This window comes from Wyeomyia smithii, chromosome 2 (assembly GCF_029784165.1).
Source record: "Wyeomyia smithii strain HCP4-BCI-WySm-NY-G18 chromosome 2, ASM2978416v1, whole genome shotgun sequence".
Taxonomy (NCBI): Eukaryota; Metazoa; Arthropoda; class Insecta; order Diptera; family Culicidae; genus Wyeomyia; species Wyeomyia smithii.
Genome location: NC_073695.1, coordinates 257,195,837 through 257,222,772, shown reverse-complemented (window position 1 = coordinate 257,222,772; position 26,936 = coordinate 257,195,837). Strand labels below are relative to the sequence as shown.

General features: G+C 37.6%; 1 protein-coding gene across 2 annotated transcripts in view; it reads left to right on the top strand.

Moving 5' to 3' along the window:
* Nucleotides 1-10,379: 10,379 nt before the first annotated feature.
* LOC129723101 (protein cortex) overlaps nucleotides 10,380-26,936 on the top strand; it is a 110,400-nt gene continuing 93,843 nt past the window's right edge. For both annotated transcript variants that reach the window (XM_055677068.1, XM_055677067.1), the window contains exon 1: nucleotides 10,380-10,575. In XM_055677068.1, the coding sequence (XP_055533043.1) occupies nucleotides 10,522-10,575 (54 nt within the window). In that variant the 5' untranslated portion in view covers nucleotides 10,380-10,521. The remainder of the gene's footprint in view (nucleotides 10,576-26,936) is intronic.

Genomic DNA, 26,936 nt, shown 5'->3' with positions numbered 1-26,936 from the left:
AAGGTATACGTACTTCAAAATATTGCAATTTTCCAGACTTTTGAGGATCACGCTAAAGGGAAGGGTTTTAACGGAAAACGAGCGGAGTAAAATCGATGTTTAAAATAAAGAAAGGTTTTCTATTCCCGAGGTCTCTCGTAGATTTGATAGGAGTAGGAATGTCGTATAAAATTATGTCTGGCTTGGTGCTCAATACGCTATAAGGAAACGTTCTAGCGAACGCCCATGCTTAACAGGTAGAGACAAAGACAGTCTAGCGCCTTACTGTTTAATCCAAGCTTACATCAGCTGAAATAAATGCAGGAATGAATATTCTAGTCGCCAGTTGACATTCAACAAGCTTCAAAATCCGACTCAAACTTTTCATACAGGAAAGCAGTCGCTATACCACGACTTCTTCCGCACCATACAAAAAACACGATTGAATTTCGTCGAGAAATACCAATTCTGAAATGCAGAATGGTTTAGGGAGGTTTGACGATTCAGATGTTTCTGAAAATGAGAGAACCTCGCAACTTCAGAGAAAGTGCCGCAATTGTTTGGGCAGCCAATAATAACACAAGAAAAACTCCAATATGCTTAATATAAACTAGAATGAATCACGAGAAGTACTGGGTATGGCGAAAGGAAGCTTTGATTTCTTTCACGGAAATGTTATTTTTCAGCAATATATTGCTTTATTTCAGACAGCCAGTAACACCAACAGATTTTTAGAGCTCCATCATTTTCTATTAATGGGTTAGCCATCGTGTAGTCCGGGCTTGAATCCTCTTAAGAATGAATGGGAAATTTAATCTAAACATATAAAAATGCAGCTCTGTCTGTCTGTCTGTTCCATATAGGCTTGGAAACTATAGAACCGATTGGCATGAAATTTTGTATATAAAGGTTTTAGGGGCCGAGAAGGGTGACTAAGATAGTTCGAGACCGCTCCTTCTTCTGGAAGGGAGGGGTCCCATACAAATGAAACACAAATTCATGCACATCTCGAAAACTAACTAAGCAAATGAAACCAAATTTGGCAGGTGGATGTTTTTAAGGGTATCAAATCTATCCATAACAGTTTAACTTCCCTCCCTCTTTTAAAAGGGAGGGGTCCCATACAAAAGAAACACAAATTTCGCACAGCTCGAGAACCAATCCACCAAATAGAACCAAATTTGGCATGTAAATGTTTTTAGAGGTATTAAATATGTCTTTAATGGTTCGACACCCCTCCTTCTTCTGAAAGGAGAGGTTTCACACAAATTTCTGCACATCTCGAGACATAATCAAGCAAATGGAACCAAATCTGATATGTTGAGGTTTTTGAGAGCAAAAAAAAAATTCGACTCGAGACGCCATTGTTAAATTTAAGATGGAAACTTCCGGTTTTTATCCGGAAAATGTCTCCAAATATCATTTTAAAATCCAAGATGGCGACTTCCGCTTTCTGAAAAACAGCGGGATATGACCAAATACCACCCAATATGGGTATTTCCGAAATCGTGATGATGCACTGAAACCACAAATCAATCCGACAATTGCGACTTCCGGTGACTGGAAAACTGCCGAAAATGACCCAAAAACAACCAACTGTGGGTGTTTCTTCAACCAGAATGATGCTCAGAGGCCAGAAATTGTCTCCAAATGCCATTTTGAAATCCAATATGGCGAATTCCGGTTCCTAAACAACGGTGGCAAATGACCAAATAACACTCAATATGGGTATTCCCGGGATTGTTATGATGCACTGAAGCCACAAATCGACCTCAGACAACATTATGAATTGTAAGATTACGACTTCCGGTTTCTGGAAAACAGCCGACAATGACTAAATAACACCTATTATGGGTGTTTCTTAAACCAGAATGACGCTCAGGGGCCAGAAATTGTCTCCAAATGCCATTTTAAAATCCAGGATGGTGACATCCGGTTCCTGAAAAATAGCCTAAAGTCACCAAATACCACCCAATATGAGTGTTTCTTTAACCAGAAAGATGTATGGAGCTAAAAATTGACCTCAGACACCATTTTAAATTGTAAGATGGCAACTTCTGGGAAACAGCCGAATACTACTACATATGAATATTTCCGTAATCGAAATAATGTATAGAAGCCAAGCATTGACCCTAGACACCATCTTGAATTCGATGTTGACCACTTTCAGTTTCTGGAAAACAACGAAAATAACGGAATACCAACTAATATGAGTATTTCTGGAATAGAGGTGATGTACTAAAGGCAAAAGTCGAGAATGTTGTCATTCCGATAAAAACAATAAGTTCAAACGATATAAACAAATCGCAAGAAATCAATGTATTTGGAATGTTGAAAATTATTAAATTAAACACAAAAATAGGCGGGACGAAGTTTGCCGGGTCAGCTAGTCAAGTATTCGAAACTACTAAACAGCTGAGAAAAGTTCTCATCTACGAGTAGGCTAAAATTACTTCCAATACGCTAAAATCTCCCATTTATTCTGTGCCAAGGCGGCTTGAAGAGGTTATGAAGAATCAAAGCGAAACAATACATTTCTAATCATATTTGCTTTTGAGTTTAATAAAAAATATTGGTTTGGAAAAGTTGTTTTTCAAAACGGTGTTATATTTATTTCCACCTTAAAATAATAAAATGATCCAAAACGCTATGTATAGACTTAACATTCAAATAATCCACTGGCACAAAATAATAGGTAATATTACATACATTATAGAAATTCAGCAACAAAATATTATTGTTCAACCCTTAATTGCGCAATGTTGTTTTAGAACAACACTACTAAAAACGTTTTAAAGTATACGTATTTTAGTGTTTTTTGGAAATATAATTCTTTAGAACAGCTCTCTAGACTCTAACGAAAAAAACTTAAAAGCTGGAAGTACTGTATTTGAATGTGTAGTTTTTATTTTGGCTGTCAAAATCTCGGAAACGAAAAAAAACATGGCGAGATTCGCGACTGGTGTTGACTGTCTTTCAAAATAAATTTTAAAACAAGGTTAGTGGTTAGTGAAAATGTGTAAATTATCAGTAATTATACTAACAAAAGGTCAATTTTAAAGTTACTGTTAACAAAAGTAATTGTTTATACTTTATTCTGTGAGAAAGTCACAGTGTTGTTTAAAAACAACATGGTAATATTTGCACATTGAAAAGTAAATCTTTCAATTTTTTTATGCATATTGGTTAGTTTTTGAGCAGTAAACCTGTTAAACAAAGGTTTTATGTTTTTAGATGATTTTTTAACGTCGTGCGCATTTAAGAGTTAAGAACTCCATGAAAAAGCCCTATAATAATGGTGGCGTTATAATTATTCCCACCAGTGTGCAATGCGAAAAAAATAAAAAAAAATGTTTTCTGTTTAATTTTTTTTTTAATTTTTCATTCTCTTCGTTCACTATTCATGTTTAGCCTCAATTGTGTAGTTTTCGTAGTAAAAAAAAAACAGTTTAAAAAAAGTAGGTTTGTTTAGTTATCCCTTATATCTATAAAGCAAATATCTGTCTGTCTCTCTGTTCCCTATAGATTCAAAAACTACTGGACCGATTACCGTGAAAATTGGCACATACTGGTTTTCGAGTACGGAGAGTAACACTAAAATATTGGTTTTGCTCTATCTCATAATCGTAGGCAAGGGGGGGGGGGTGTGAATTGGTGGTTAATGAACTAGAAAACTTTCTTTCCGTTAACCGTGCAAATTTATATCAAGATGTTCTTGAGTCTGGGATGTAGTTTTGCTGTGTAACTGTGTCATGTAAGACCTTCCTGTATCTTAGAGGCGTTGCAAGGATGAGGGAGGGGGTGTAAACGATGCAAACCTTCGATAATTTCGAACTTGCGGTATGTAGAATCTACAATAGCTGGTGTATTTCAACATCTTTGAACTTTGTAAATTCCATCTGCGTGGCAAGAGGGGGGAGGTAAATTTTTAATTTGTAAACTCCTGAACACCTCACTTAATCACCGTACCAACTTGTATAGGTGGATTTTCAAGTATGTTTTTCTATAACATTGTTTTTTCTATATCTCAGTGACGTAGTAAGAAGGGAGGTGTATTAAATTTCATTATTTGTAAATTACACTGGTCGTCAAAATGAATAAAAAGTGCGTTTCAAAAGCTCAAACCGGAAAAAATGAAAAATTAGAGCAATTCAACCATTCTGAATTTTGGTGCCCCTAGCCAGTACAAAACGCGTCAACTCACGTAAGAATGTCGTATAGAAATCGCTCGCCGGGTTCGTCACTTTAACGTTATATTTACGAGAAAACTCATTTATGTCTTTGAAAAAGGCGGTAATGGCTAGGGGCACCCAAAATCACAGGAATGGTAGAATAGCCATAATCTTTAATTTTTTTCCGGTTGAAGCTTTTATAGTGCATCTATGTTAACCAGTGTTATTAAAAAAATCATCACGAAATTTTGTATACAGGTGTTTTCGGATATTAGATGTAGTTTTGCGACATAACTCAGTAGAGACTTTGTTATAGCTCAGTGGCGTAGTTAAGATTTAGAGGAGGGGGTGGGGGTAGACAAATATTTTCAACCTTTATTAATTTTAAAACCACTTAACCGATTATCATTTGATTTGTTAAATACAGGTCGTATAGTAGCGTGTATGTTCCAATAACTTTAAATTATATCTATCTCATAAGTGTGGGAAGAAAAAGAGCGGGGGGAGGAAGTAGCAACAACAAATTTATTCGTTGTAAACTTCTAAAATCCAAACATGGACACTTTTTAATACCAAACATGAACAGGTGTGTTTTTTTTTATTCTCGCTTATTTTCCGTCGGTCTAGCTCCGCCACTGTTGTGGCCAATCACCGACGCCCAGGGAGGCGACTCCACACCCAGGACCCTAACTCACGACCCGTTTATTAACGGACCGGCGCCAACGGCTTTACTTCCTCATGCGATGGAAGGCGTGATCCCAGAGATTTTTCGCCTCAGAAAATCTCCCGGTGTCGGCTAGGATTGAATCTAGGCCAGTTGGGTTGGTTGTGAGTGGATCACGCCACCTCACAACCATCGACACCTATGTCGGCGGTGGGATTCGAACCCAGGCGTCGAGCGTGGTTGGCGGAGACGTTACCAACCACACTAGGCCCCCGCTCAACAGGTGTGTTTTTGTATACGTGGATTCTCAAATACAAGGTATATTCCTGTGATATTGTTTTTTCTGTATCTCAGTTGCGTAGTTAAGGAGAGGGGGAGTAACAACAACCTTCATTATTTTTGAGCCGTCTTATTGTTCGTCTTGAACATTTGTATCTATGAGCTTTCGCGTATCGGACATATTTCTAAGATATAACTGTCGATTTACATTCGATGTCGTTAAATAAAAACTAATACCAGAAAATCACATCTCATCATCAGACATCTTTAGCCCACAGAAACATCTGTGCCTATTTTCAACCAGATTAAAAATTGTCGATTGTTGCCCTTTTTAGTGCTTCTTAGTTTTAGTGAATACGGCAGACAACCTAGTGATATCTCAAAAGATCAATATTCCTGGTCGCATGGAGTAATCAATTCAGAAAAACAACAAATTCCGATTTTTTAGCAGTTTCATTAATGCTTTCAGATAAGTTATGATAAATGTTGCACGCTAAATTCAACCCCGATGGCCCGAAAATTACATAATGATGTTACTTTTTGATTTTTGTTGGCGTTTATTTTTCGACGTCAGTAGTGTATTGATGAATTTTATTGAATTTTGTTCTGAAGCACATCTCTTCAATGCTGCCTCTGAGGCATAACAAAGTTCGCATAGTCTGTATTAAATCATGTAATGTTTAGATTGATTCTCAAATTTCAAATTACAATCGTTTATTATTTCTATTATAAAAGATAAATCTAATGATAATTTAGAAGCGCACAAACGCTACTTCAAACATAAATGTGACCAAAATAAACAACTCCTACGTTAGCTCGAACAACAGTACGAGACACAACGTAATGCATGTTACAGTGAGTACATACACATAATGGAAAGCCAAGTAAATTTCGCCAGGAGTCATACGAAATCTGAAGGAACTCCCAACGCCGTTTTACACCGTGATACGTTCGCGAATAAGGCAAACCATTCCACTATCCTATTTGCCGATTTCTTACAAATGGGGAATCGTTATATGGAAAAAACGAAACTAGATAGCAAAAGGCCAGAACCAAGTTTTTTTTTGTTCTATTTGGAGCCCCAAACAATCCTAAATTTATCGGAAGTCGATTGGTTTTGTCTCCGCTTGGCGCATTGCATTTTAAATTTATATGGAGATTTGTATGGAAAAACCAACGTTTTCGCATTTTCCATTCTAAAGAGCTCAAAGTGGCTCAAACTATAGGTTTCATGACTTCAAATGGTAGGTTTTTTGATGCCTAACAACTTGGCCCAAGACACCAAAGAGCTAGGGTGTCCCAAAAAAATACTAGAGCTGTTCAAAGTTGATTAGGGACGATCCATTAATGATGTCACGCAAAATTTGGAAAAAATTAACTCCCCTCCTCCCCCTTGTCACAAGTTGTCACAAGTTCCTTGACCTCCCCCCCTTTAATTACGTCATGTTTTTATACCCCCCTCCCCCTTCTTTGGTGATAATTAATTGAAATCGAGAAATTTGTTAGGAATGTATTTTTTCTTAATAAGAACGATTTTACTGAAGGAAAAACTGAAACTAAAAGGAAAAGAAGATTATAGAAGATAACTGGAAAAGCCGTTTAGTTCTTAGTTCAAGGATGCTGCTAATGGAGTCGCATAACGACGACATAGAAAGCCGAGACATCAACTGCAGCATCATTGCTGATTTTTGAAAAACCATCAATATTTAGTTCCTCTTCTTCAATCCATTCGCAATCCAAATATTCTCCACATGTTACAATTACCAAGCATTTTTATTTACGTTTTGTCACAATTTTTGTATTGATTGGATTAAGAGACACTAAAATTTAATGAAATTGCGCTGTCATTCATAAATGAACATGCACGGTGAAACGGAATTAAAGAACGTTATGCTGTTTTAGGGAGAAAAACATTGTCATTTATTTATTTTATCTAAAGCAAATCTTAAGCAAAAAAGGAGATCGTAGAACTATAAATGAATGATGCAAATATTATAAATAGTTCTGAGTTGATCTCTGTGGTAAATTATGTGACTTTTTTATTTATTTATTTTTTTGGTTGAAATGTGATGTCACACTCAAGCTAACCCCCCCTCCCCCATATGTCACAAAATGTCATAATAATTGAAACCCCCTACGCCCCCTAAGCGCGTGACATCATTAATGAATGGTCCCTTATGTCTAAATTTAAGTTGCAAATCATTTTTTCTGCCAACACTGCCAGTGTACCGGCGTCAGTCAGACTTCCATCAGAAGTAACCTCTGAAACACGTTGTAGATTCTACTTATGCCTAGAATATTGAACTTAATTTGTTTGCTTGATCCAGTTGAGTGTATAAACTCGTTACGACAGGTTACTTCTGATGAGAATCCTACTGACACCGGTACATTGGTAATGTTGGCAGAAAACAAGATTTTCTGCATTTAAATCAACATACTCAACTTTGAACAGCTATAGCTATTTTTAGGGACATCGTAGCTCCTCAGTGTCTTTTGGGAAGTTGTTAGGCATCTAAAATACTATACTTTAACATAATGTAGTGCATTATTAGGGCATTATTAAGCTCTCTAGAAAGGTAAATGCAAAAAAGTGGGTTTTCCCATATAAATTTTCATACAAATTTGAAATGCAATGCGCCAAGCGGAGAAAAAACCAATCGACTTCCAGTAAGTATAGGGTTGTGTGGGGCCCCAAAAGGAACCAAAAGAACTTGGTTCTGGAAAATCGATCATTTTTCCCCACCATGATGCGCATGGAAGCATGCCTCGATAAAACCAATATACAAATGCGGTAATTTGCAGAAGGAAGAATACTACCGGTGTATATCGGTTTCAAACAGTAAATCAAAAGTGTTCGAGAAAATTGTTCAACGCCTGTTATGCTCAGCTCAGTTATCTGTCACGTTATTACTGACTATCAACATGAATATTACTGACTATCAACATGAATCAACAGTCCCCCACCTCATGTGCTGTTCGGCTAAGGTTTTAAAACGCATAGAAAAACGCCAACAAGTACATGCAATATACATCGACTTTTCCACAGTTTTCGACAAGGTTGTGCACATGCTAGCTGATACTGCTTTCTCATACTTTCGCGAGTACCCCAAGGCAGCATATTAGGACCGCTAATCTTCGTACTCTTTGTAAATGATATTTGTCGCTGCATTGCTTCTGAGAAATAATTGTTTGCTAACGACCTAAAAATTTTGCACACTATTTCAACAACATCTGACCGTGATGTTTTGATGTTTTGTAGCGTGATGTGAATAACTTATTGTATTGGTGCCTAGTACGGTATGGAAATCAACGTGAACAAATGCAACATTATTTTATTAAGTCAGGTTGGTATTCTATAACATTCTGCATAAATATCTGGAAATCTTAATTGACAGCAAGTTTCGATTAAGCATAACAACACGATCACATCCAAAGCTGATTTTCTTAGACGAAATGCCTCTGACTTCGAAGATATCTACCTACTTCTTAAAACACACTGTACTGCTCTTTGATTCACGGCCTATTGGAGTATGCTGCACCAGTGTAGGCACCATACCACACAGGACTCATTAACAAAATCGAAAGCATTCAACGTTGCTTCGTTCGATTTGCTCTGCGTCGTTTTCCTTGGCAATCTCCTTTACCTCCCAGCATACGAGAACCGGCGTCAGCCGATACAACGAAGCACACTAGCCAAACGTAGAGCGTTGTCCCAAAGATTATTTTTTCATGACCTTCTAACCTAATACATCCAGTTTAATTGTCATATTATGTCAATCCAGGTTTCTGCCTGTAAGCATCCGAGTGAAGTTTTTGAAATTCCTTACCACCTTAATGATAAGTTTTAAATGTGTATTTGGAAAACGATGCAAAAAAATTGGGATTAATTTCCTTAAATTTGTGATTGATATAGTACAGTCATACCTCGATATAAGGCAACCTCGATATAACGTAACTCGATATAACATAACTTCTTAAAATGTATTGAAATAGAAAATAAATGATACAACAACTGTTTTTGGGCGGTCCCCGTGGTTCTGTGGTTAGCGATGTCGGTCGGCTAGCTCTCCCGCACGGTTGTGATATCGGGTTCGATTCCCGATCTTTTCCGAGAAACCAATGCGAAAATTGTCCAAAATGGGCATAAGGAAGGTTTAAAAATACCAATAGGTGATGGGAAATAGGTTTTCACGCATGCTTCAGTAACAATTCACAGTCTTGCATCAATTTAAAAAAAAATATTTGTTTTTGCTTGTTGAAATTTTCTTTTAATGGGCATAAGAAAGGTTCAAAAATACTGATAGGTGATGGGAAATAGGTTTTCACGCATCTTTGGGTGACCTCTTGTATCAATTGAAAAAAAAATATTTTTTTTTTGCTTCTGGAAATATTTCTAAAGGGGCATAAGAAAGGTTTAAAAATACTGATAGGTTATGGAAAATAGGTTTTCGCGCATCTTTGAGTAACCATTAACATTCTTGCACAAATTTAAAAAAATTGTTTTTGCTTCGATATAACGTTACTCCATAGAACGTAACGGAAATAAAAATAATGTTGCCTTATATCGAGGAATGACTGTATTTGAGCAATTGTTTTTAAACCAACCTAGCATTTTCATTAATTTTGGTAATTGACGACAGCAAATGCTATGCTTCAAAATTTTGCAATTGTTCTCAGCGCAGTTTTTTTTTAGAATTTCTGATTGCTAAACCTGATTAGGTTTCATTATGTCTAAGTTGCCACATTTCAAAGCATTTTCTTACTTTTTAACACCTCACAGCCCGTAGATTCAATGGAGAAATTCAAGATAACACCGTCCGTCATCATTAACCCTCTAGTGCCCAGTGCCGCCTTTAGACGGTCGTCAGTTGAACCTCTAAAAAGCATCAATAAATACTTAAAAAATGTTTATAAAGAATCATTGTGATTTTTACGAAGTCCGTCTAAAAAGTACTTTGAGCACTAGAGGATTAAAGCTACTATTTGCAATGTTGTTTAACGGCGATTACAAAACCGTAAAAATGTTTAAATCGCCAGCTTTATTTTTACGCCGTAGAATATTTTGTCATATATGGCAAACTAGTTTCTGGTAATACGATCAGTATCTAACTAAAGTATTTTCCATAGAAAAAGATACAATTTTCATCTCAAATATAATTACTTCAAAGGGATTTTTGAAACAAAATTATTCGTTAGGTTATCTACCATGGAAACGCTCCCAATTCTTGTAATCGAAGATCCACTCCAATACAATCCATTGTTTTGATACGATTGTTTATCGCTGCATCGGTGTTCAGTATTCTTTGTGTGCCGGCTCACAGTTGATGTAGTTTTGTCCATTTAACGATAGCTTAAGCAAAAGTGTATGTCTCCAAGCAAAGCGATTTATTTGTGTGTAATTTGTGATATAGTTACGGTTCCGAGGCAATGGAATTCTTCATCAAAAAGCGAGATAATTGCCGCATCAACGAGGTGACGAAAGTAAGTGCTGCTCCGGGGCTGGACTTTGGCTGTGACATGCAACATTTTGGGATTTCCAAGGGCATTACGCAAGTGAATGGGATCGTGGACATTAAAAGCAACGTTAATGTCACTCGAAAATCCCAACTCAGTGCATATTTTCGGCTTCGAATGGTATTAATACTGGATGGAATTCCACACGTTGTTTGCTATCTGTTGAACAATTTCCAAACAAGTTGGGACTTAGTAGGCCAGTAGCTTTTATCAAATGCGAGAGATCTTCTGGTCCACAAAATCCCAGTTCGATTGAAAAATTACATAGCAAACCATGTTTGTGTTCCTGCTCGATTTAACTACATTGTATTCAGTTCTGACTGCGATGTCGTCGAATGTTACCACTAGTTATGCACAGTTGCACTTTAGATTCAGGTCAAATGCCTTTCGGGCTTTGTGTTGTGCTCGGTGTATCGCAAGCTAGCTAATCAAGTCCTTACAACCTCAAGTGAAGATGAAGGGAATACATATAACAATCTGAGGTAAAATCCAATGCTCATTTCTGCGGTAAGTACCTACAACCCGAAACAGAGAAAAAAACAACAACAACTGAAAGAATCGATCCCTAAAGGCTACTATAAATAATAGAAAATCATTTGTATAAAATCTTTAAATTATTTTTCGTTTACCGTTTGCAGCGCGGTTATTTCAGGAATTGCGCGAAATATGGTTGCCATAAATCATCGTGAAATTTATATTCGCCGGTGGGTTTCAAGCAGGAGGTGCTTGTTCAACGCGTGCTATCCGTGCTGCCAAATTATCAATGCTTTTCTTTACAAAACATGTTTGTCTGATAAGGCATATACATGAAGGTCGTTGCTGTTTTGCTAGATAATTGGCAGCACTGCATCGCTAGTTGATATCATCTCCGGTAAAGCTCCCTCTCTGTAGTCCTTATGGCTTATGACTTGTTTGAAGATCAACCTCGGCTTGTTGAAACCGTTGTTGAGAAGAGGTGGCGCGAGAAGGTATCTGTGAACGAAATAAATCATTATTCACACTTAACTCTGTGCGGCATGGCTTATGGATTCTTTGTGCGCCGCTGCTGCTGTTGCTGCTGCATCCATTGTGTGACACAGAGGGGCTGACTAGTGCAACTTATTCGGATGTTAACCGAGAGTCGGCCAATTTGCTAATCAACATCTAAAACCCCACAGGCCTCTCGTGTTATAGTTAATTATGTACAATTGGAAACTATGCATAGCCCATTTGGTCCCTCATTCGACTTGCAAGTCATTTTTCGCGTACCCGTTTCTGCTGGTAATTCGATACTTGTCCCGAAGAAGTTAAGACGTTAAAGAGTCTCATGTTATGGCGTTTTGTACACCATAACACAAGAGCACAAGAGTGTTTGAAGTGAAAAATGTTGCTTAATTTTGTTGCTATTTATTTTATTGTGCCTCGAATGAACTTGTTCGGTAGATGGACTCCGCTCCTTTTTTTTTCCTTTCAAACCCAAAGCAAATGTGAAATGTACAGACAAGTTTGCCTGCCCAAAGGCGACTCCATTTTTCTCTATGCCGTCCTAATGGGATTTTGATTTCTCGATCCGATTGGCTGGACCTATTAATCGCCAATCAAACATGCCGGAGTTATGACAGCGGGAAACAAATGCAGTTGGGCTCCTTCAGGGGTTGAGCTTGCGTTGCGTTCATCGGGGGAGCTCTGCAGGAGGAGCAAAAAAAAACCCTCGCGGAACCATCCATGTAGTTTAGAGCGCAGCTGTTTATATGCCTGTTGTTTATAATTTTGATTAAGTTTTCGTCTTCTAGCTTAGTTTAATGATTTTTCCATTTGGGTCACGAGTGTGTATTCAATTCCAGCTATTTTTATGAGATTAGAACATGAGAAAAAGCTCTTCATTTTGGATCTTTGCAAAGCGTTTTATTTGGCTGATTTTGTGCTCTAAATTTTAGTGTCCTAACTATTCTTTCTTTGTATTCGATTGTATTTCTTTTGAAATGGGCCTGAAGGTGAAATGAAAAATTTATTTTTGTAGATAATAAATAGAACAGAAAATACAAATAGTTTTATGACGAAAGTTCAATTAAATTATAATTTTCAAAAGTACTTTCTTCTAAGATTCTTTAACTATTTTATATCTTCTAAAATGTTATTAGTTATTACATATGAAAACAAGTATATATTTTTGCTGAACAATTTTACTCCTTATCGTTAAAAAAAAATATTCAGTAATAATTTTCAAGAGTTTATTGAGTTTTAGACTACTCATTAGTCTGCAAAAAATTGCAGATCACTAATTGATGTTCCGAGAGGACATCTGTTCTACTTTCAAAAGAATATAAAATAATTTGTTCAATAGAGATTCTACGAAAAAAATTCTATCGTACTTTTTTAAATAACTCTGTAATCTGTGAAAATGGCGTTTTACTATCTTCAGCAAAATATGGGTCTATCAAAACTGCCTAATTTTGTAGAAGAAAAACAATGTTAAAAAATCATGGGAAAAATATAACAAAAATTTGAATATCTGGACGACATTAACACATTACGTCATCTAGAGAGAAACGATTGGCTCTTTTTTCGAGGTCATTTAAAGGAAAGAAAGAAAGTTATATTGAAAATATGATTTGAGTGAACCTTCCATAAAGAACTACCTTTACCGTTTTAAACACAAGAGATGGAAATTTGATATCTTCGGCAAAGTTGCTAGCAAATGCATCAGCTACAACTTTCCCGAAGACATTGGCTGGCTGTCTCACTATCTTAAAAAAATAAAAACTTTTTATTGAGCATATCCAAAGCACCCTCGATATCAATAAATGCTACTAGCGCAATCTCCCTTATGTCAAGTGTATTATATGTTTTTATCACAGGACTATGCAAGGTTGTGACTAAAGATTTACTAGATTGAGAGAAAAGTAAACCAATTTGGAGGATTTGTGTGCAAAATACTAGATATTAAATATTCATCTATTATTTTCTATAATCTATAGTTAAACTGATGTAAGCGTTTTTAGTCTGAACTCTTTGGGAGTTGTTGAATACTTTCTCCCTGCTTCAGTAATAAAAATAGCAAGTGTTTGACTCTATATTTTAGGTATGTTACTATTAAAATTTCACTGAAGATATTTGTCAAAGGCTCGGTGTTCTGAAGAAGTATATAATATACTTCTTAATCCGAAATTCGATTTGAATTAGACTTGAAATGGATTTGGATTGAATTTGAAATGCAGTTGGATTGGATTTGGATTAGATTTGGATTGGATTCGGATTGGATTTGGATTGGATTTAGGTTGGATTTGGGTTGGATTTGGATTGGATTTGGATTGGATTTGGATTGGATTTGGATTGTATTTGGATTTGATTTGGATTTGATTTGGATTGGATTCGGATTGGATTTGGATTGGAATTGGATTGGATTCGAATTGGTTTGTATTGAATTCAGATAGAATTTGGATTAGATTTGGATTGGATTTGGATTGGATTTGGATTGCATTTGGATTGGATTTTGATTGGATTTGGATTGGATTTGGATTGGATTAGGATTGAATTTGGATTGGATTTGGATTGAATTTGGATTGGATTTGGATTGGATTTGGATTTGATTTGGATTTGGATTGGATTTGGATTGGATTTGGATTGGATTTGGATTGAATTTGGATTGGCTTTGGATTGGATTTGGATTGGATTTGGATTGGATTTGGATTGGATTTGGATTGAATTTAGATTGAATTTTGATTGTATTTGGATTGTATTTGGATTGTATTTGGATTGGATTTGGATAGGATTTGGATTGGATTTGGATTGAATTTGGATTGGATTTGGATTGGATTTGGATTGGATTTGGATTGGATTTGGATTTTGATTGGATTTGGATTGGATTTGCATTGGATTTGGATTGGATTTGGATTGGATTTGGATTGGATTTGGATTGGATTTGGATTGGATTTGGATTGGATTTGGATTGGATTTGGATTGGATTTGGATTGGATTTGGATTGGATTTGGATTGGATTAGGATTGGATTTGGATTGGAATTGGATTGGATTCGAATTGGTTTGTATTGAATTCAGATAGAATTTGGATTAGATTTGGATTGGATTTGGATTCGATTTGGATTGGATTTGGATTGAATTTGGATTGGATTTGGATTGGATTTGGATTGGATTTGGATTGGATTTGGATTGGATTTGGATTGGATTTAGATTGGATTTGGATTGGATTTGGATTGGATTTGGATTGGATTTGGATTGAATTTGGATTGGATTTGGATTGGATTTGTATTGGATTTGGATTGGATTTGGATTGGATTTGGATTGGATTTGGATTGGATTTGGATTGGATTTGGATTGGATTTGGATTGGATTTGGATTGGATTTGGATTGGAGTTGGATTGGATTTGGATTGGATTTGGATTGGATTTGGATTGGAATTGGATTAGATTTGGATTGGATTTGGATTGGATTTGGTTTGGATTTGGATTGGATTTGGATTGGATTTGGATTGGATTTGGATTGGATTTGGATTGGATTTGGATTGGATTTGGATTGGATTTGGATTGGATTTGGATTGGATTTGGATTGGATTTGGATTGGATTTGGATCGAATTTGGAATGGATTTGGATTGGATTTGGATTGGATTTGGATTGTATTTGGATTTGAATTGGATTGGATTCCAATTGGTTTGTATTGAATTCAGATAGAATTTGGATTAGATTTGGATTGGATTTGGATTCGATTTGGATTGGATTTGGATTGAATTTGGAATGGATTTGGATTGGATTTGGATTGTATTTGGATTGGATTTGGATTGGATTTAGATTGGATTTCATTGGATTTGGATTGGATTTGGATTGGATTTGGATTGGATTTGGATTGAATTTGGATTGGATTTGGATTGGATTTGTATTGGATTTGGATTGGATTTGGTTTGGATTTGGATTGGATTTGGATTGGATTTGGATTGGATTTGGATTGGATTTGGATTGGATTTGGATTGGATTTGGATTGGATTTGGATTGGATTTGGATTGGATTTGGATCGAATTTGGAATGGATTTGGATTGGATTTGGATTGGATTAGGATTGGATTTGGATTGGAATTGGATTGGATTCGAATTGGTTTGTATTGAATTCAGATAGAATTTGGATTAGATTTGGATTGGATTTGGATTCGATTTGGATTGGATTTGGATTGAATTTGGATTGGATTTGGATTGGATTTGGATTGGATTTGGATTGGATTTGGATTGGATTTGGATTGGATTTGGATTGGATTTGGATTGAATTTGGATTGGATTTGGATTGGATTTGGATTGGATTTGGATTGGATTTGGATTGGATTTGGATTGAATTTGGATTGGATTTGGATTGGATTTGGATTGGATTTGGATTGGATTTGGATTGGATTTGGATTGGATTTGGATTGGATTTGGATTGGATTTGGATTGGATTTGGATTGGATTTGGATTGGATTTGGATTGGATTTGGATTGGATTTGGATTGGATTTGGATTGGAGTTGGATTGGATTTGGATTGGATTTGGATTGGATTTGGATTGGATTTGGATTGGAATTGGATTAGATTTGGATTGGATTTGGATTGGATTTGGTTTGGATTTGGATTGGATTTGGATTGGATTTGGATTGGATTTGGATTGGATTTGGATTGGATTTGGATTGGATTTGGATTGGATTTGGATCGAATTTGGAATGGATTTGGATTGGATTTGGATTGGATTTGGATTGTATTTGGATTTGAATTGGATTGGATTCGAATTGGTTTGTATTGAATTCAGATAGAATTTGGATTAGCTTTTGATTGGAATTGGATTGTTTTTAGATTGGATTTGAGTTGGATTTGGATTAGATTTGGATTGGTTTGGATTAGATTTTGATATAATTGGAATTAAATTTGGATTGGAATTGAATTGAATTTGGAATGGATTTATGTTGGATTTGGATTGGATTTGGATTGGATTTGGATTGGATTTGGATTGGATTTGGATTGGATTTGGATGGGTTTTTATTGGATTTGGATTGGATTTTGATTGGATTTGGATTGGTTTCGGATTGGATTTGGATTGGAATTGGATTGGATTTGGATTGGATTTGGGTTGGACTCGAATCGGTTTGTATTGAATTCAGATAGAATTTGGATTGGATTTGAATTGGATTTTGATTGGATTGGAAATGGATTTGGATCGAATTGGATTGAAGTTTGATTGGATCTAAACTGGATTTGGATTAGATCTGGATTGAATTTGGATTTGAATTGTCTTTGGATTGCAATTGGATTGGATCAAAAATAAAGTAATCCCATAGCTCACATATTTCGCATTTCTACAATGTATTCAATCATTCCGCCGGTATTCTGAGAGCATTACCCGCTTTGAGTTACCATTTTCCGCCAGCCTAGCGGCCGAAGCGACTGAATCAATTTTAACGAACTCAATTCTTCACTTTGAAGCCCCATTGCGGGTAGCGCATTATAATGCCTCCATTGAAAACATTTCACTTTGACAGCGCGGACAAACTTATTCTCGCTCTCCCTCTCTCTCACACACATTTTATAGAGGTTGAAGTTGCGCGTATTTCACTAGTTTATGATATTATTAAGACGTTTCAATAGCGCACTGCTCTCTGCGGACCCTACCGAGGGCAAAGCTCTATCGCGGACTGCATTTTTCCGCACATCATTATGTCGCATTGTCTGCTGTTTTTCCCCGACCGCGAGAATAACCCTCTGTGTGGCATAGAAGAAATATATCTCGACGGGAGACGGGAGCTTTCTTTGCAGGATTCCACACTGTTCAAAAAAGGGTTGTGCATCCGGACCCCCGCTAAGTGCTGCTGACTACCGTGGAATGATGCTTCGGTCGTCGGTGGGAAATGTTGGATCACGGTTACAGGTGTGAACAATCAAGTACATTCCAATCACCAAGGAGCCAAAGGACACACTTTGTTGCTATAGCTGGTCAAGATATCAAAGTCACTCCATGCCACGATATCGAAGAAGAGCCGATAATGACACATTCTCTTAAGATGCGATATTTTCCGTCCAAACTACCTTCCACTTCAGCATATCCCAAGGCCGTGTTGCGGGATGCTGGCTATGGATATAATAAACAATAAATTACGAAACATTTCAATTTATAGGAATATACGATAAAATTAATGTGACATCTATTTTATCGCATTCGCTTCGCGCTTCTTGGTGGATTGGGCGGGCGAGGAAGCTGGGCAAAACTGGTTCCTGCTCAGATTCAACATTGATGTGCCGAACCGATTGCCGGACTGTTGGAAGGTGTTTGTAAATAGTTATTTCTGGTCAAAGTTGCGAACCCAAAACAATAGGCCATCAATGTGCAATGTTCAAGACCCCAAACTAGAGCGCTCAGCTAGCAGCGTGGCTTGTTAGCCAGCCACAAAACAGCACTCCTTCATTAGGATCTCCTGATACGTACTGCCACTCTTTGTTACGCCCTTTGGGAGGGCAGTTTATGGTTACCAGACAAGACTATAAAGCTGCTGGGAAAGCAAGTAATTTCAGCACTGTTCCAGAGCCAAACCGTACGATAAATTGCCGGGGCGCTTCGCAACTAATTGGGGATCGTGAACTACCATCAACAATTTTATTTACCATCCAGTCGAGTGTTTATTTTCTGGCGGTGAGCTGATTCTGTACACAACAATTCGCGATACTGCATGGTGGTGCAATGTTGTTGTACGCATCGGGCCATACTGGGCAGCCGCTGGGTGGTTGTCCGCCCTATGGGCTTTCAAGTTTGACCGACACGTCTATTAGACGGACTCTAATAAATCACTGCACCTTTTAAAGTGAGAAAATGTGTTTTAACGACTCTCTGGCAGCTAGTAAGCACACACGGAAAGTTGGCAGGCTCCGGTGGGAGGGTCCTGCCTTGCTATATCATCATCCATGCAGGCGCGCTGTCGGCCTCCGGAGGGCATGACTTTTAAAAAGGCTGAATAGACAGAAAACATCGTCCCATTACATAATGTCTAAATATTTACAGTGGTTGCCCGGTGCGGTTTGCGGAAAATTTAGCCTTTCCGGGGGAACCGATGTTCGGTTAAGATCGTTTCTTGATAAGCAGGGACGTACCGCACGGAAGCGAATGAATGTGGAGTGGCCACGGAAATTATAAGCTGGTGATAAAATCGAAACTATTTCTGGAGTTTTGGTTGCTCAAGCCCTCAGTACTGATTGTCGGGTATTTCTAACTCGCGACCCAAGCTTCGCTAAAGATTTATTGAAAAAGGTTCTAAACTTTCTGCGACATCTTGTTTCCAAAGGAATGTAACGGATCGAACTAGACCAATCCTCATCCTCATTCATCAATGGCCTTTCAGCCGATGAACCCGATGAATGAACTTTCACCGCTTTGACTGAAAAAGAGAGGCTTTCCCCTCATGTTTGGTGGAGGTATGTTGACTAAATATTTGCCACTGTGAAAGAAGGGTATCTTCTACAAATACTTGAGTTGTTGAACTCCAAATATAGTTCAATTAATCGTCGAAGCCCGAGCCTTCCGTCGACCTGCCGTCGTAAGAGGTGACCTCTCGGTAGTTTTCTAGGGTAACTCACTGCTAGTGACGAATTATTAGTTCACGTGGGTCCCAATGTTGAGTATCACTAGCAAATTTTAACTAAAAAGCTATCTAATAAGAGTTTCACTGCCATTAGGTCTACCGTTCCATAAAAAACGGGCAACTAATTTAATCGACCATTTTTTGTTTGGCTGAAACTTTGCATATACGTTTCTATTGGCAAAAGATGCCATTTTGTGATATTGGTTTAATTTTTTCAAAACGCGAATCATTTTTGAGAAACTATTTTAAAATGTTTTGTTAGGAAGTTATTGATGATTACAAATATTCTTAGAATCAAATTTATTTGTTTGACCGGCATGACGTCTTCGGGAGAGTTACATGAAAAAACAAATTTTATGGGGAAAACCGCACAAGCTCCACGAGAATTTGCCTGCTGCCAAACATCTTTTTTTAGAATAAACCTAACAAACAAAATTGAAAATTTATGGATTTAACGCCACGAAGAAGAAAAACCTTTAAATGCGCATTGTTCTCATTGCTTAGCAATAGATAGCGCCAGCAGTAAGTACTTGTCGACTTTTTTCGAGGTGACGATGAAATCTGTTTACAGACGCCTGAAAAGAAAACTCAAGGAGTGAGGTTGAAATTATGGGGAGTGGTGTTCGAACATGTGACAACGATATGAGCCGTGAAGTGAAACGACGAGTTGCAACTGCAAACAGGGCCTTCTGCGGACTACGTAACCAGCTAAGGTCCCGTAGTTTGCAAACTTGCATAAAACTAGCGCTGTATAGGACGCTGATACTCCCGGTGGCCCTTTACGGACATGAAGCATGGACACTGAAGGAAGCTGATCGACGAGTGCTCGGAGTTTTTGAGCGTAAAGTCCTGCGATCGACACTTGACCGTAAATTAGAAGATGGAGTTGTACCAAGTATACTAACATGCTGGTAAGTGGCCGGCTTCAATGGGCTGGACATGTAGCCAGGATGCCAGACGAAAGAGCCGCCAAAACTTTTTTCAGCAGAGAACCAGGAAGAGGCCGTCGACTACGTGGTAGGCCTCGCAAGCGGTGGATGTGCGCGGTGGAATAAGACGCACGATTTGCTGGTGTACGAGGTGACTGGAGAACGGCTAACGGTAACGGTCCATCGGCCAATAAAGTAAGTAAGGTGTTCGAACAGTTGCGCCCTTCCAAAGCACCTACTCGGCGCACTTCAAACCCACTTAAAACCCCACCAGTCTCTGGTCCTTATCTTTCTAGAACGACGGTTAAGTATTATGTCAGGAAATGGTTTTTTGTGCTTAATGTACCCTAGCTTCTCTTATACCTCTGGAAATTAGTCTGAGGCTACGCAAACCGCACTCCAGATGTCCAAATCTGTACACATCCTCCGAACTAGGTTATTCGGAGTAGTGTCTGGCCCGCTCACTACCATAATGTCACTCATCGTGCGCACAAATCGAGAGAATACGAAGAAGACATGCCCAGCGTTCTCCTCCGCATTCATGCACTTGAAAAGCTGCAGTCTCCGACTCTGACCACTGCCTGTTTCTCTGATTTACGGTTCTTCACAACCGTGACCCCCATCCTACGGAGCGCTAACTCCATTGCATCTAGTCCTCGATCTGTTGTATACACTACGCGGCCGTCAACTCGACTTTTCCGATCGAGTCGTTGTACACCTCCAGCGTTATGTCGTCCGCAAAGTCGACAATCACAAATCCTACAGGGAACTTTAGCTTCAACACATTATTAAAGTACTAGACGAATTCGAAATACGTTCAATTGTGTTAAAATTTCGGATCTTATGTCTAATAATTATCATTCGCGGGAAGTGCTGCTTCTCTCACTTCATCCTAAGACAACGGAGGCTAAAGCGCATCGAGAGTTAGGAAACGTTTATGGAAATGCTGCTCTGAGTAAATCAATGAGCCTCTAGGACATTAATTAATTTCGAGCTGACGAATTTGCGACTAAATTATTTGCACTACTCAACTATTTCATTTGGATCCACTGATGGGTTGTTGCATACTAAAGCGTGCCTTCCCACGCTTCAGGACCAGTCTTTAAAATTGTACTTTTTGCGGTCATTCTAAATCCTGCAGATGGCTACAGTGGCCACCTTCGACTATGCACTGGTCAATTGACCATTTCCATTTTAGTTGAGCGCGCAGAATGAATCAAAAAACCCAAATTAATCCACCTAGCATTGAGACACAACCTTCCTCATTTAAGCTAATTATTTGTTTAAATAAGTTTACAAGAACACTTCAATTTTCAGAAAAAAACACACCTTGGTAATATCTGCTGGATTCATTTATCACTCTGAATAAAAAAATTTTGTGGTAGCCAACAGTGAAACTATATCAAACATTGAAAAACATAACATTCAAACATATATGAACATACATTTACACATGCACATGCAAATAACATAAAATAAATATGTTTCAAATATATGGCGCAATTTTTTTTTGGTTCGTGGAATGAGCGAAACGTCATTTTACTCACATTTAGATTGGACTGGATTAAACATCATTTTAGATTCGCGTTTCTAGTAGGATTTTTTTTATTTCAGATATGGATTTCTTTCACAACTTTTGAACCACGTGTTCAATCATTATAATTCATCAGTGACCCCTAAACTAGTTCATCTGATATCAATATTTTTGAAATCGGTTGTGTAGTTTCTGAGATAATGAAGTTTCGTGATTTTCACATTTCGATACATTACAGACGAAGTTACAGTCCAATTACAGTAAAATTCAATAGGGTATTATGAGGCAACTTGACCTTTCATTTGACACTAATTTCGTGAAAATCGGCTAAGAAGAAAAGTTAGTGAGTTCAAGTAGTTTTCGGAATATGTTTCTTTTAATTGCTGGATTTCACATTTTTTTAAATAACAAGTGAAGTAATAGTCCGATTGCGAAAAGATCAATAGGATCTCATGGGGCAACGATAAGATCCTTTTGATCTTTTTGACACTGATTTTATGAAAACCGATTCAGCCATATCTGAGAAACATGAGTGAGATGAAATAGTCTCCAGAACACGTTATTTTCCAAAACTGTTAAACCACATGTCCAATCTTCTTAAACCTCAAAAGTTAAGGGTTTTTTAGATAGCCCGTCAATTTAAAACCAATTTTGATCAAATCGGTTGTGTAGTTTCTTGGATTATGAACTGTCGTGATTTCCATATTTTGATAAATAACAAGCAAACTAAAAATACGATTACAATAAAATTGAATAGGGTCTCAATAGAGGCAATAGACTTTACATTTGACAATAATTTTGTAAAAATCGGTCGAGCCATCTCTGAGAGAATCGAGTGAGGTTGAAAAGTTGCCATGCACACATACACACACACGCACACACCACACACACACCACACACACACCACACACACACCACACACACACGACACACACACGTCACACACACACGACACACACACACACACGACACACACACGACACACACACCACACACACATCACACACCACACACACCACACACACACCACACACACACCACACACACACCACACACACACCACACACACACCACACACACACCACACACACACCACACACACACCACACACACACACACACACATCACACACACACACCACACACACCCCACACACACACACACACACACACACACACACACACACACACCACACACCACACACACAAAACGACACACACACACACCACACACACACCACACACACACCACACACACACCACACACACACACACACACACACACACACACACACACACACACACCACACACACACCACACACACACACACCGCACACACACACACCACACGCACACATACAGAAAATGTTCAACTCGTAAGTGGCCCTATGGACTACTTTTATACCTTCGATTTTGCCAGTGCTTGCTTTACCTTTCTAGGAGAAAGGTTAAAAACGTGTTAAATAAAAAATCCGAGTGAAAGAAAAACTTTATAAAAAATAACCACGTAGAAAATAGTTTATATACGGTCTGTGTATAAAATAGAGTTATCAACATATATAAAACTTAAAAATAATAAGATCATCGCCTAGCGGAACCAACAGAAAACTAAAAAAATGTATAAGCGTTAATGAATTGACACTCAGAAATTTTTGAAAGAAAATGAATCGTTTTAATATGCTTTTAACAATCCTTATGTTTGACGTTGAGTGATTTGTTTTTTTTTTTACTTGAGAAGATTATAATTTAATAATTATCAAATTGCATTGGGGTACTATTATCAGTCAAATTTTAAGCAAATTGAAGACAATTTGAAATTTAAAACGAGATAAAAAACTAAATACCTTATCAGACAGTTAAAGGCCAGCAAGCTTGAAAAATATTAAATAGTAAAACGGGTGTAGTTTTACAAGAAATGGACGTCCAATGAACGGGAATAGAAGGTGTGACTTAGACTTGGAAAAATCTCGAGCTCGAACCCGCAATCCCCGATGTCACCAACATGTTTTGCCTTTCTCCTAGAAAGGTATAGCAATCACTTGCAAAACCGAAGATATGAAAGTGCTCCAAAGGGCCGAATGGCATATATCACTCGTTCGACGAGCTGAGCATTTTCTGCATGTGTGTGTGTGTGTGTATATGTGTGTGTATGTGTATGTGTATGTGTGTGTGTGTGTGTGTGTGTGTGTGTGCAGATTTTTATTCTCACTCACTTTTCTTAGAGATGGCTGGACCGATTTTCATGAAATTAATTGCAAATAAAAGGTTTTGCTGTCCCATAAGACCCTATTAAATTTTATTGTAATCGGAATTTTAGTTTAGAGGTTATGTATCAAAATGTAAAAGTCATGAAGCATCATTATCTCTAAAACCACACAACCGATTTGAACAAAATTGGTTTCAAATGAACGGGCCACCTGAAATACCCTTAACTATTGAATTTTATAAAGATTGAACTAGTGGTTCAAAAGTTACGAAACGTGTTCTAAAGACAGTTTAATCTCACGCATGTTTCTCAGAGATGGCTGGACCGATTTTCATAAAATCAGTGTCAAATGGAAGGTCTAGTTGCCTCATAAGACCCTATTGATTTGTTTTGCAATCGGACTATTACTTTGACTGTTATGTTTAAAAATGTGAAATCCAGCTTTGAAAAGGAACATATTCCGAAGACTTCTTGGACTCACTCACTTTTCTCAGAGATGGCTGAACCGATTTCCACAAAATTAGTGTCAATTGATAAGTCTAGCTGCCTCATAACACCCTATTGAATTTTACTGTAATCGAACTGTAACTTCGTCTGTAATGTACCGAAATGTGAAAATCACGAAACTTCATTATCTCAGAAACTACACAATCAACATTATTATCAGACGAGCGGACTAGTTAAGCGTTGACTGATGAATTATGATTGAACACGTGGTTTCAAAGTTTGGCTGCCCTATACGTTCCCATTTCATTTGATTATAATCGAACTTAAGTAATCGTTATTAAATTGTTAATAAAACAACGAAAGTCTATTATCTCAAAGATTAGATGACTTATTTGAACATAACTAGTGTCATACGAACGAGTCATCTCTCAAACTTACAAATAATAAATTTCATAACAATTTGGAATGTAGCTCAAAAGTTACGAAAAAAAAAAAGAAATTCAAAGACTATTTAAAACGATACCTGCTTTGATCGATATTTGTGACCTCAATATAATTTAAATGCGGTATCGTACTATTTGAACGTTCCAAATTCGTTGATTCCTTGCGATGTGTTTAAAGTCTGCAAATGCACGGAGAATCTGCCATAGGATATGATCAAAGTCAAATAACAAATCGTTTGAAATGATTGGTTTCATCGAAATGACAACATCCTCGACTTTTGGCTTCTGTACATCGCCTTAATTCTGAATATATTCATATTGGTTGGTATTCGGTCATTTTCAGCAGATTTTCTGGCATCAATCTGACACAGGTATTTAGTTATTTTGGTTGTTTTCCAGAAACTAAAAGTGGTCGTCTTCAAATTCAAAATAGTGTCCAGGGTCAATGTTTGGTTTCAATGCATCATCTCGATAAACATATTGAGTATTATTCGGTTATTTTCGACTGTTTCCTAGAAGTTGCCATTAAACAATTAAAAATGGTGCATGATTGGTTATTTTAGGCAGTTTTTCACAAACTGAAGGTCGCCGTCTTGGATTTCAAAATGGTATTTAAGGAAATCTGGCCTTTGAGCGTCATTCTGATTGAAGAAACTCTTATATTGGGTGTTATTCGATCATTTTCGGCTGTTTCCCAGGAACCGGAAGTCGCCAACCTAGAATCCAAAATGGGTTCTGTGGTCGATTTCAGCTGCTGTGTATCATTCTAGTTCCGGAGATACTCATGTTAGGCGGAAATCGGCCATTTTTGGCTGTTTTCCAGAAACCAGAAGTTGTCATCCTACAATTCATAGTGGTGTCTGAAGACAATTTTTAGCTTCTTGCAACATTCTGGCTCCGGAGATACTCATATCGGGTGGTATTTGGTCATTTTCAGCTGTTTTTCAGAAACCGGAAGTCGCCATCTTAGAATTCAATATGGTATCTGTGGTCGATTTGAGCTCCTGTGTATCATTCTAGATCCGGATATTATTTCATTGGGTGGGAATCGGCCATTTTGGCTGTTTTCCAGAAACCGTATGTTGCCATCTTACAATCCAAAATGTTACCTGAGGTCAATTATGGAACATATTGGTTACCACTGAAAACTTTCAATCACCAAATATGGTTCCATTTAGTTGATTAGTTCGCGAGATGTGCAGAAATTTGTGCAGAAACATGTGCTTCCAGAAGAGGGAGGGGCGTCGAACCATTATGGACATATTTGTTACCTCTCAAAACATTCTCATTCCAAATTTGGTTGTATTTTCTTGATTGGTTCTTGAGCTGTGCGAAAATTGTGTTTCATTTGTATGGGACCTCTCTCTCATAGAAAAGGGAGGGGTGTCAAACCATTATGCACATATTTGTTACCTCTAAAAATATTCACCTGCCAAATTTGGTTCGATTCAGTTGGTTAGTTCTCAGGATGTGCAGAAATCTGTGTTTCATTTGTATGGCAGTCCTCCCTTCCAAAAGAAGGAGGGGTGTCAAAACATTATGAACATATTTTGTACCACTAAAAACATTCACCTGCCAAATTTGGTTCCATTGAGTTGATTAGTTTTCGAGATGGGCATAAATTTGTGTTTCATTTGTATGGGACCCCTCCCTTCCAGAAGAAGGAGGGGTCTCAAACTATCATATGAACCTTTATCGGCACCAAAAACCCATACATACAAATTTTCACGCCGATCGGTTCGGTAGTTTTCGAGCCTATATGGATCAGACAGACAGACAGACCGGACTGCATTTTTATATATATAGATTACAACATCAATTTTTTAGAACCTTAAGAGTGAATATACATTTATTGGATTGAAGTGTTCTTGTTAATCTATTTTCATAAATAATAAGTTTGAATGAGAAAGGCTGGGTCTGACCGCTAGGTGGATTGATTTAGGTTTTTTAACATATAACTTGCATCCTCTTAAAACTAAATACAACCCTCCCAGCCGGTCCCGAAGTACGATGATTACTACGATGTTAGTGTCAATAGGATCGTAGCACTCGCACCGCAATTGCCCTGTACACTTAACAGTTGACTGCGAAGTCTGTAAGTTGCTATGCACAGCGTGTGAAGAGACACAACCTCTCAGTTATAAAAATAACTCCCACAGGGTAGTGTGTGTGGTTCATCGTGGTATGCTAGGAAC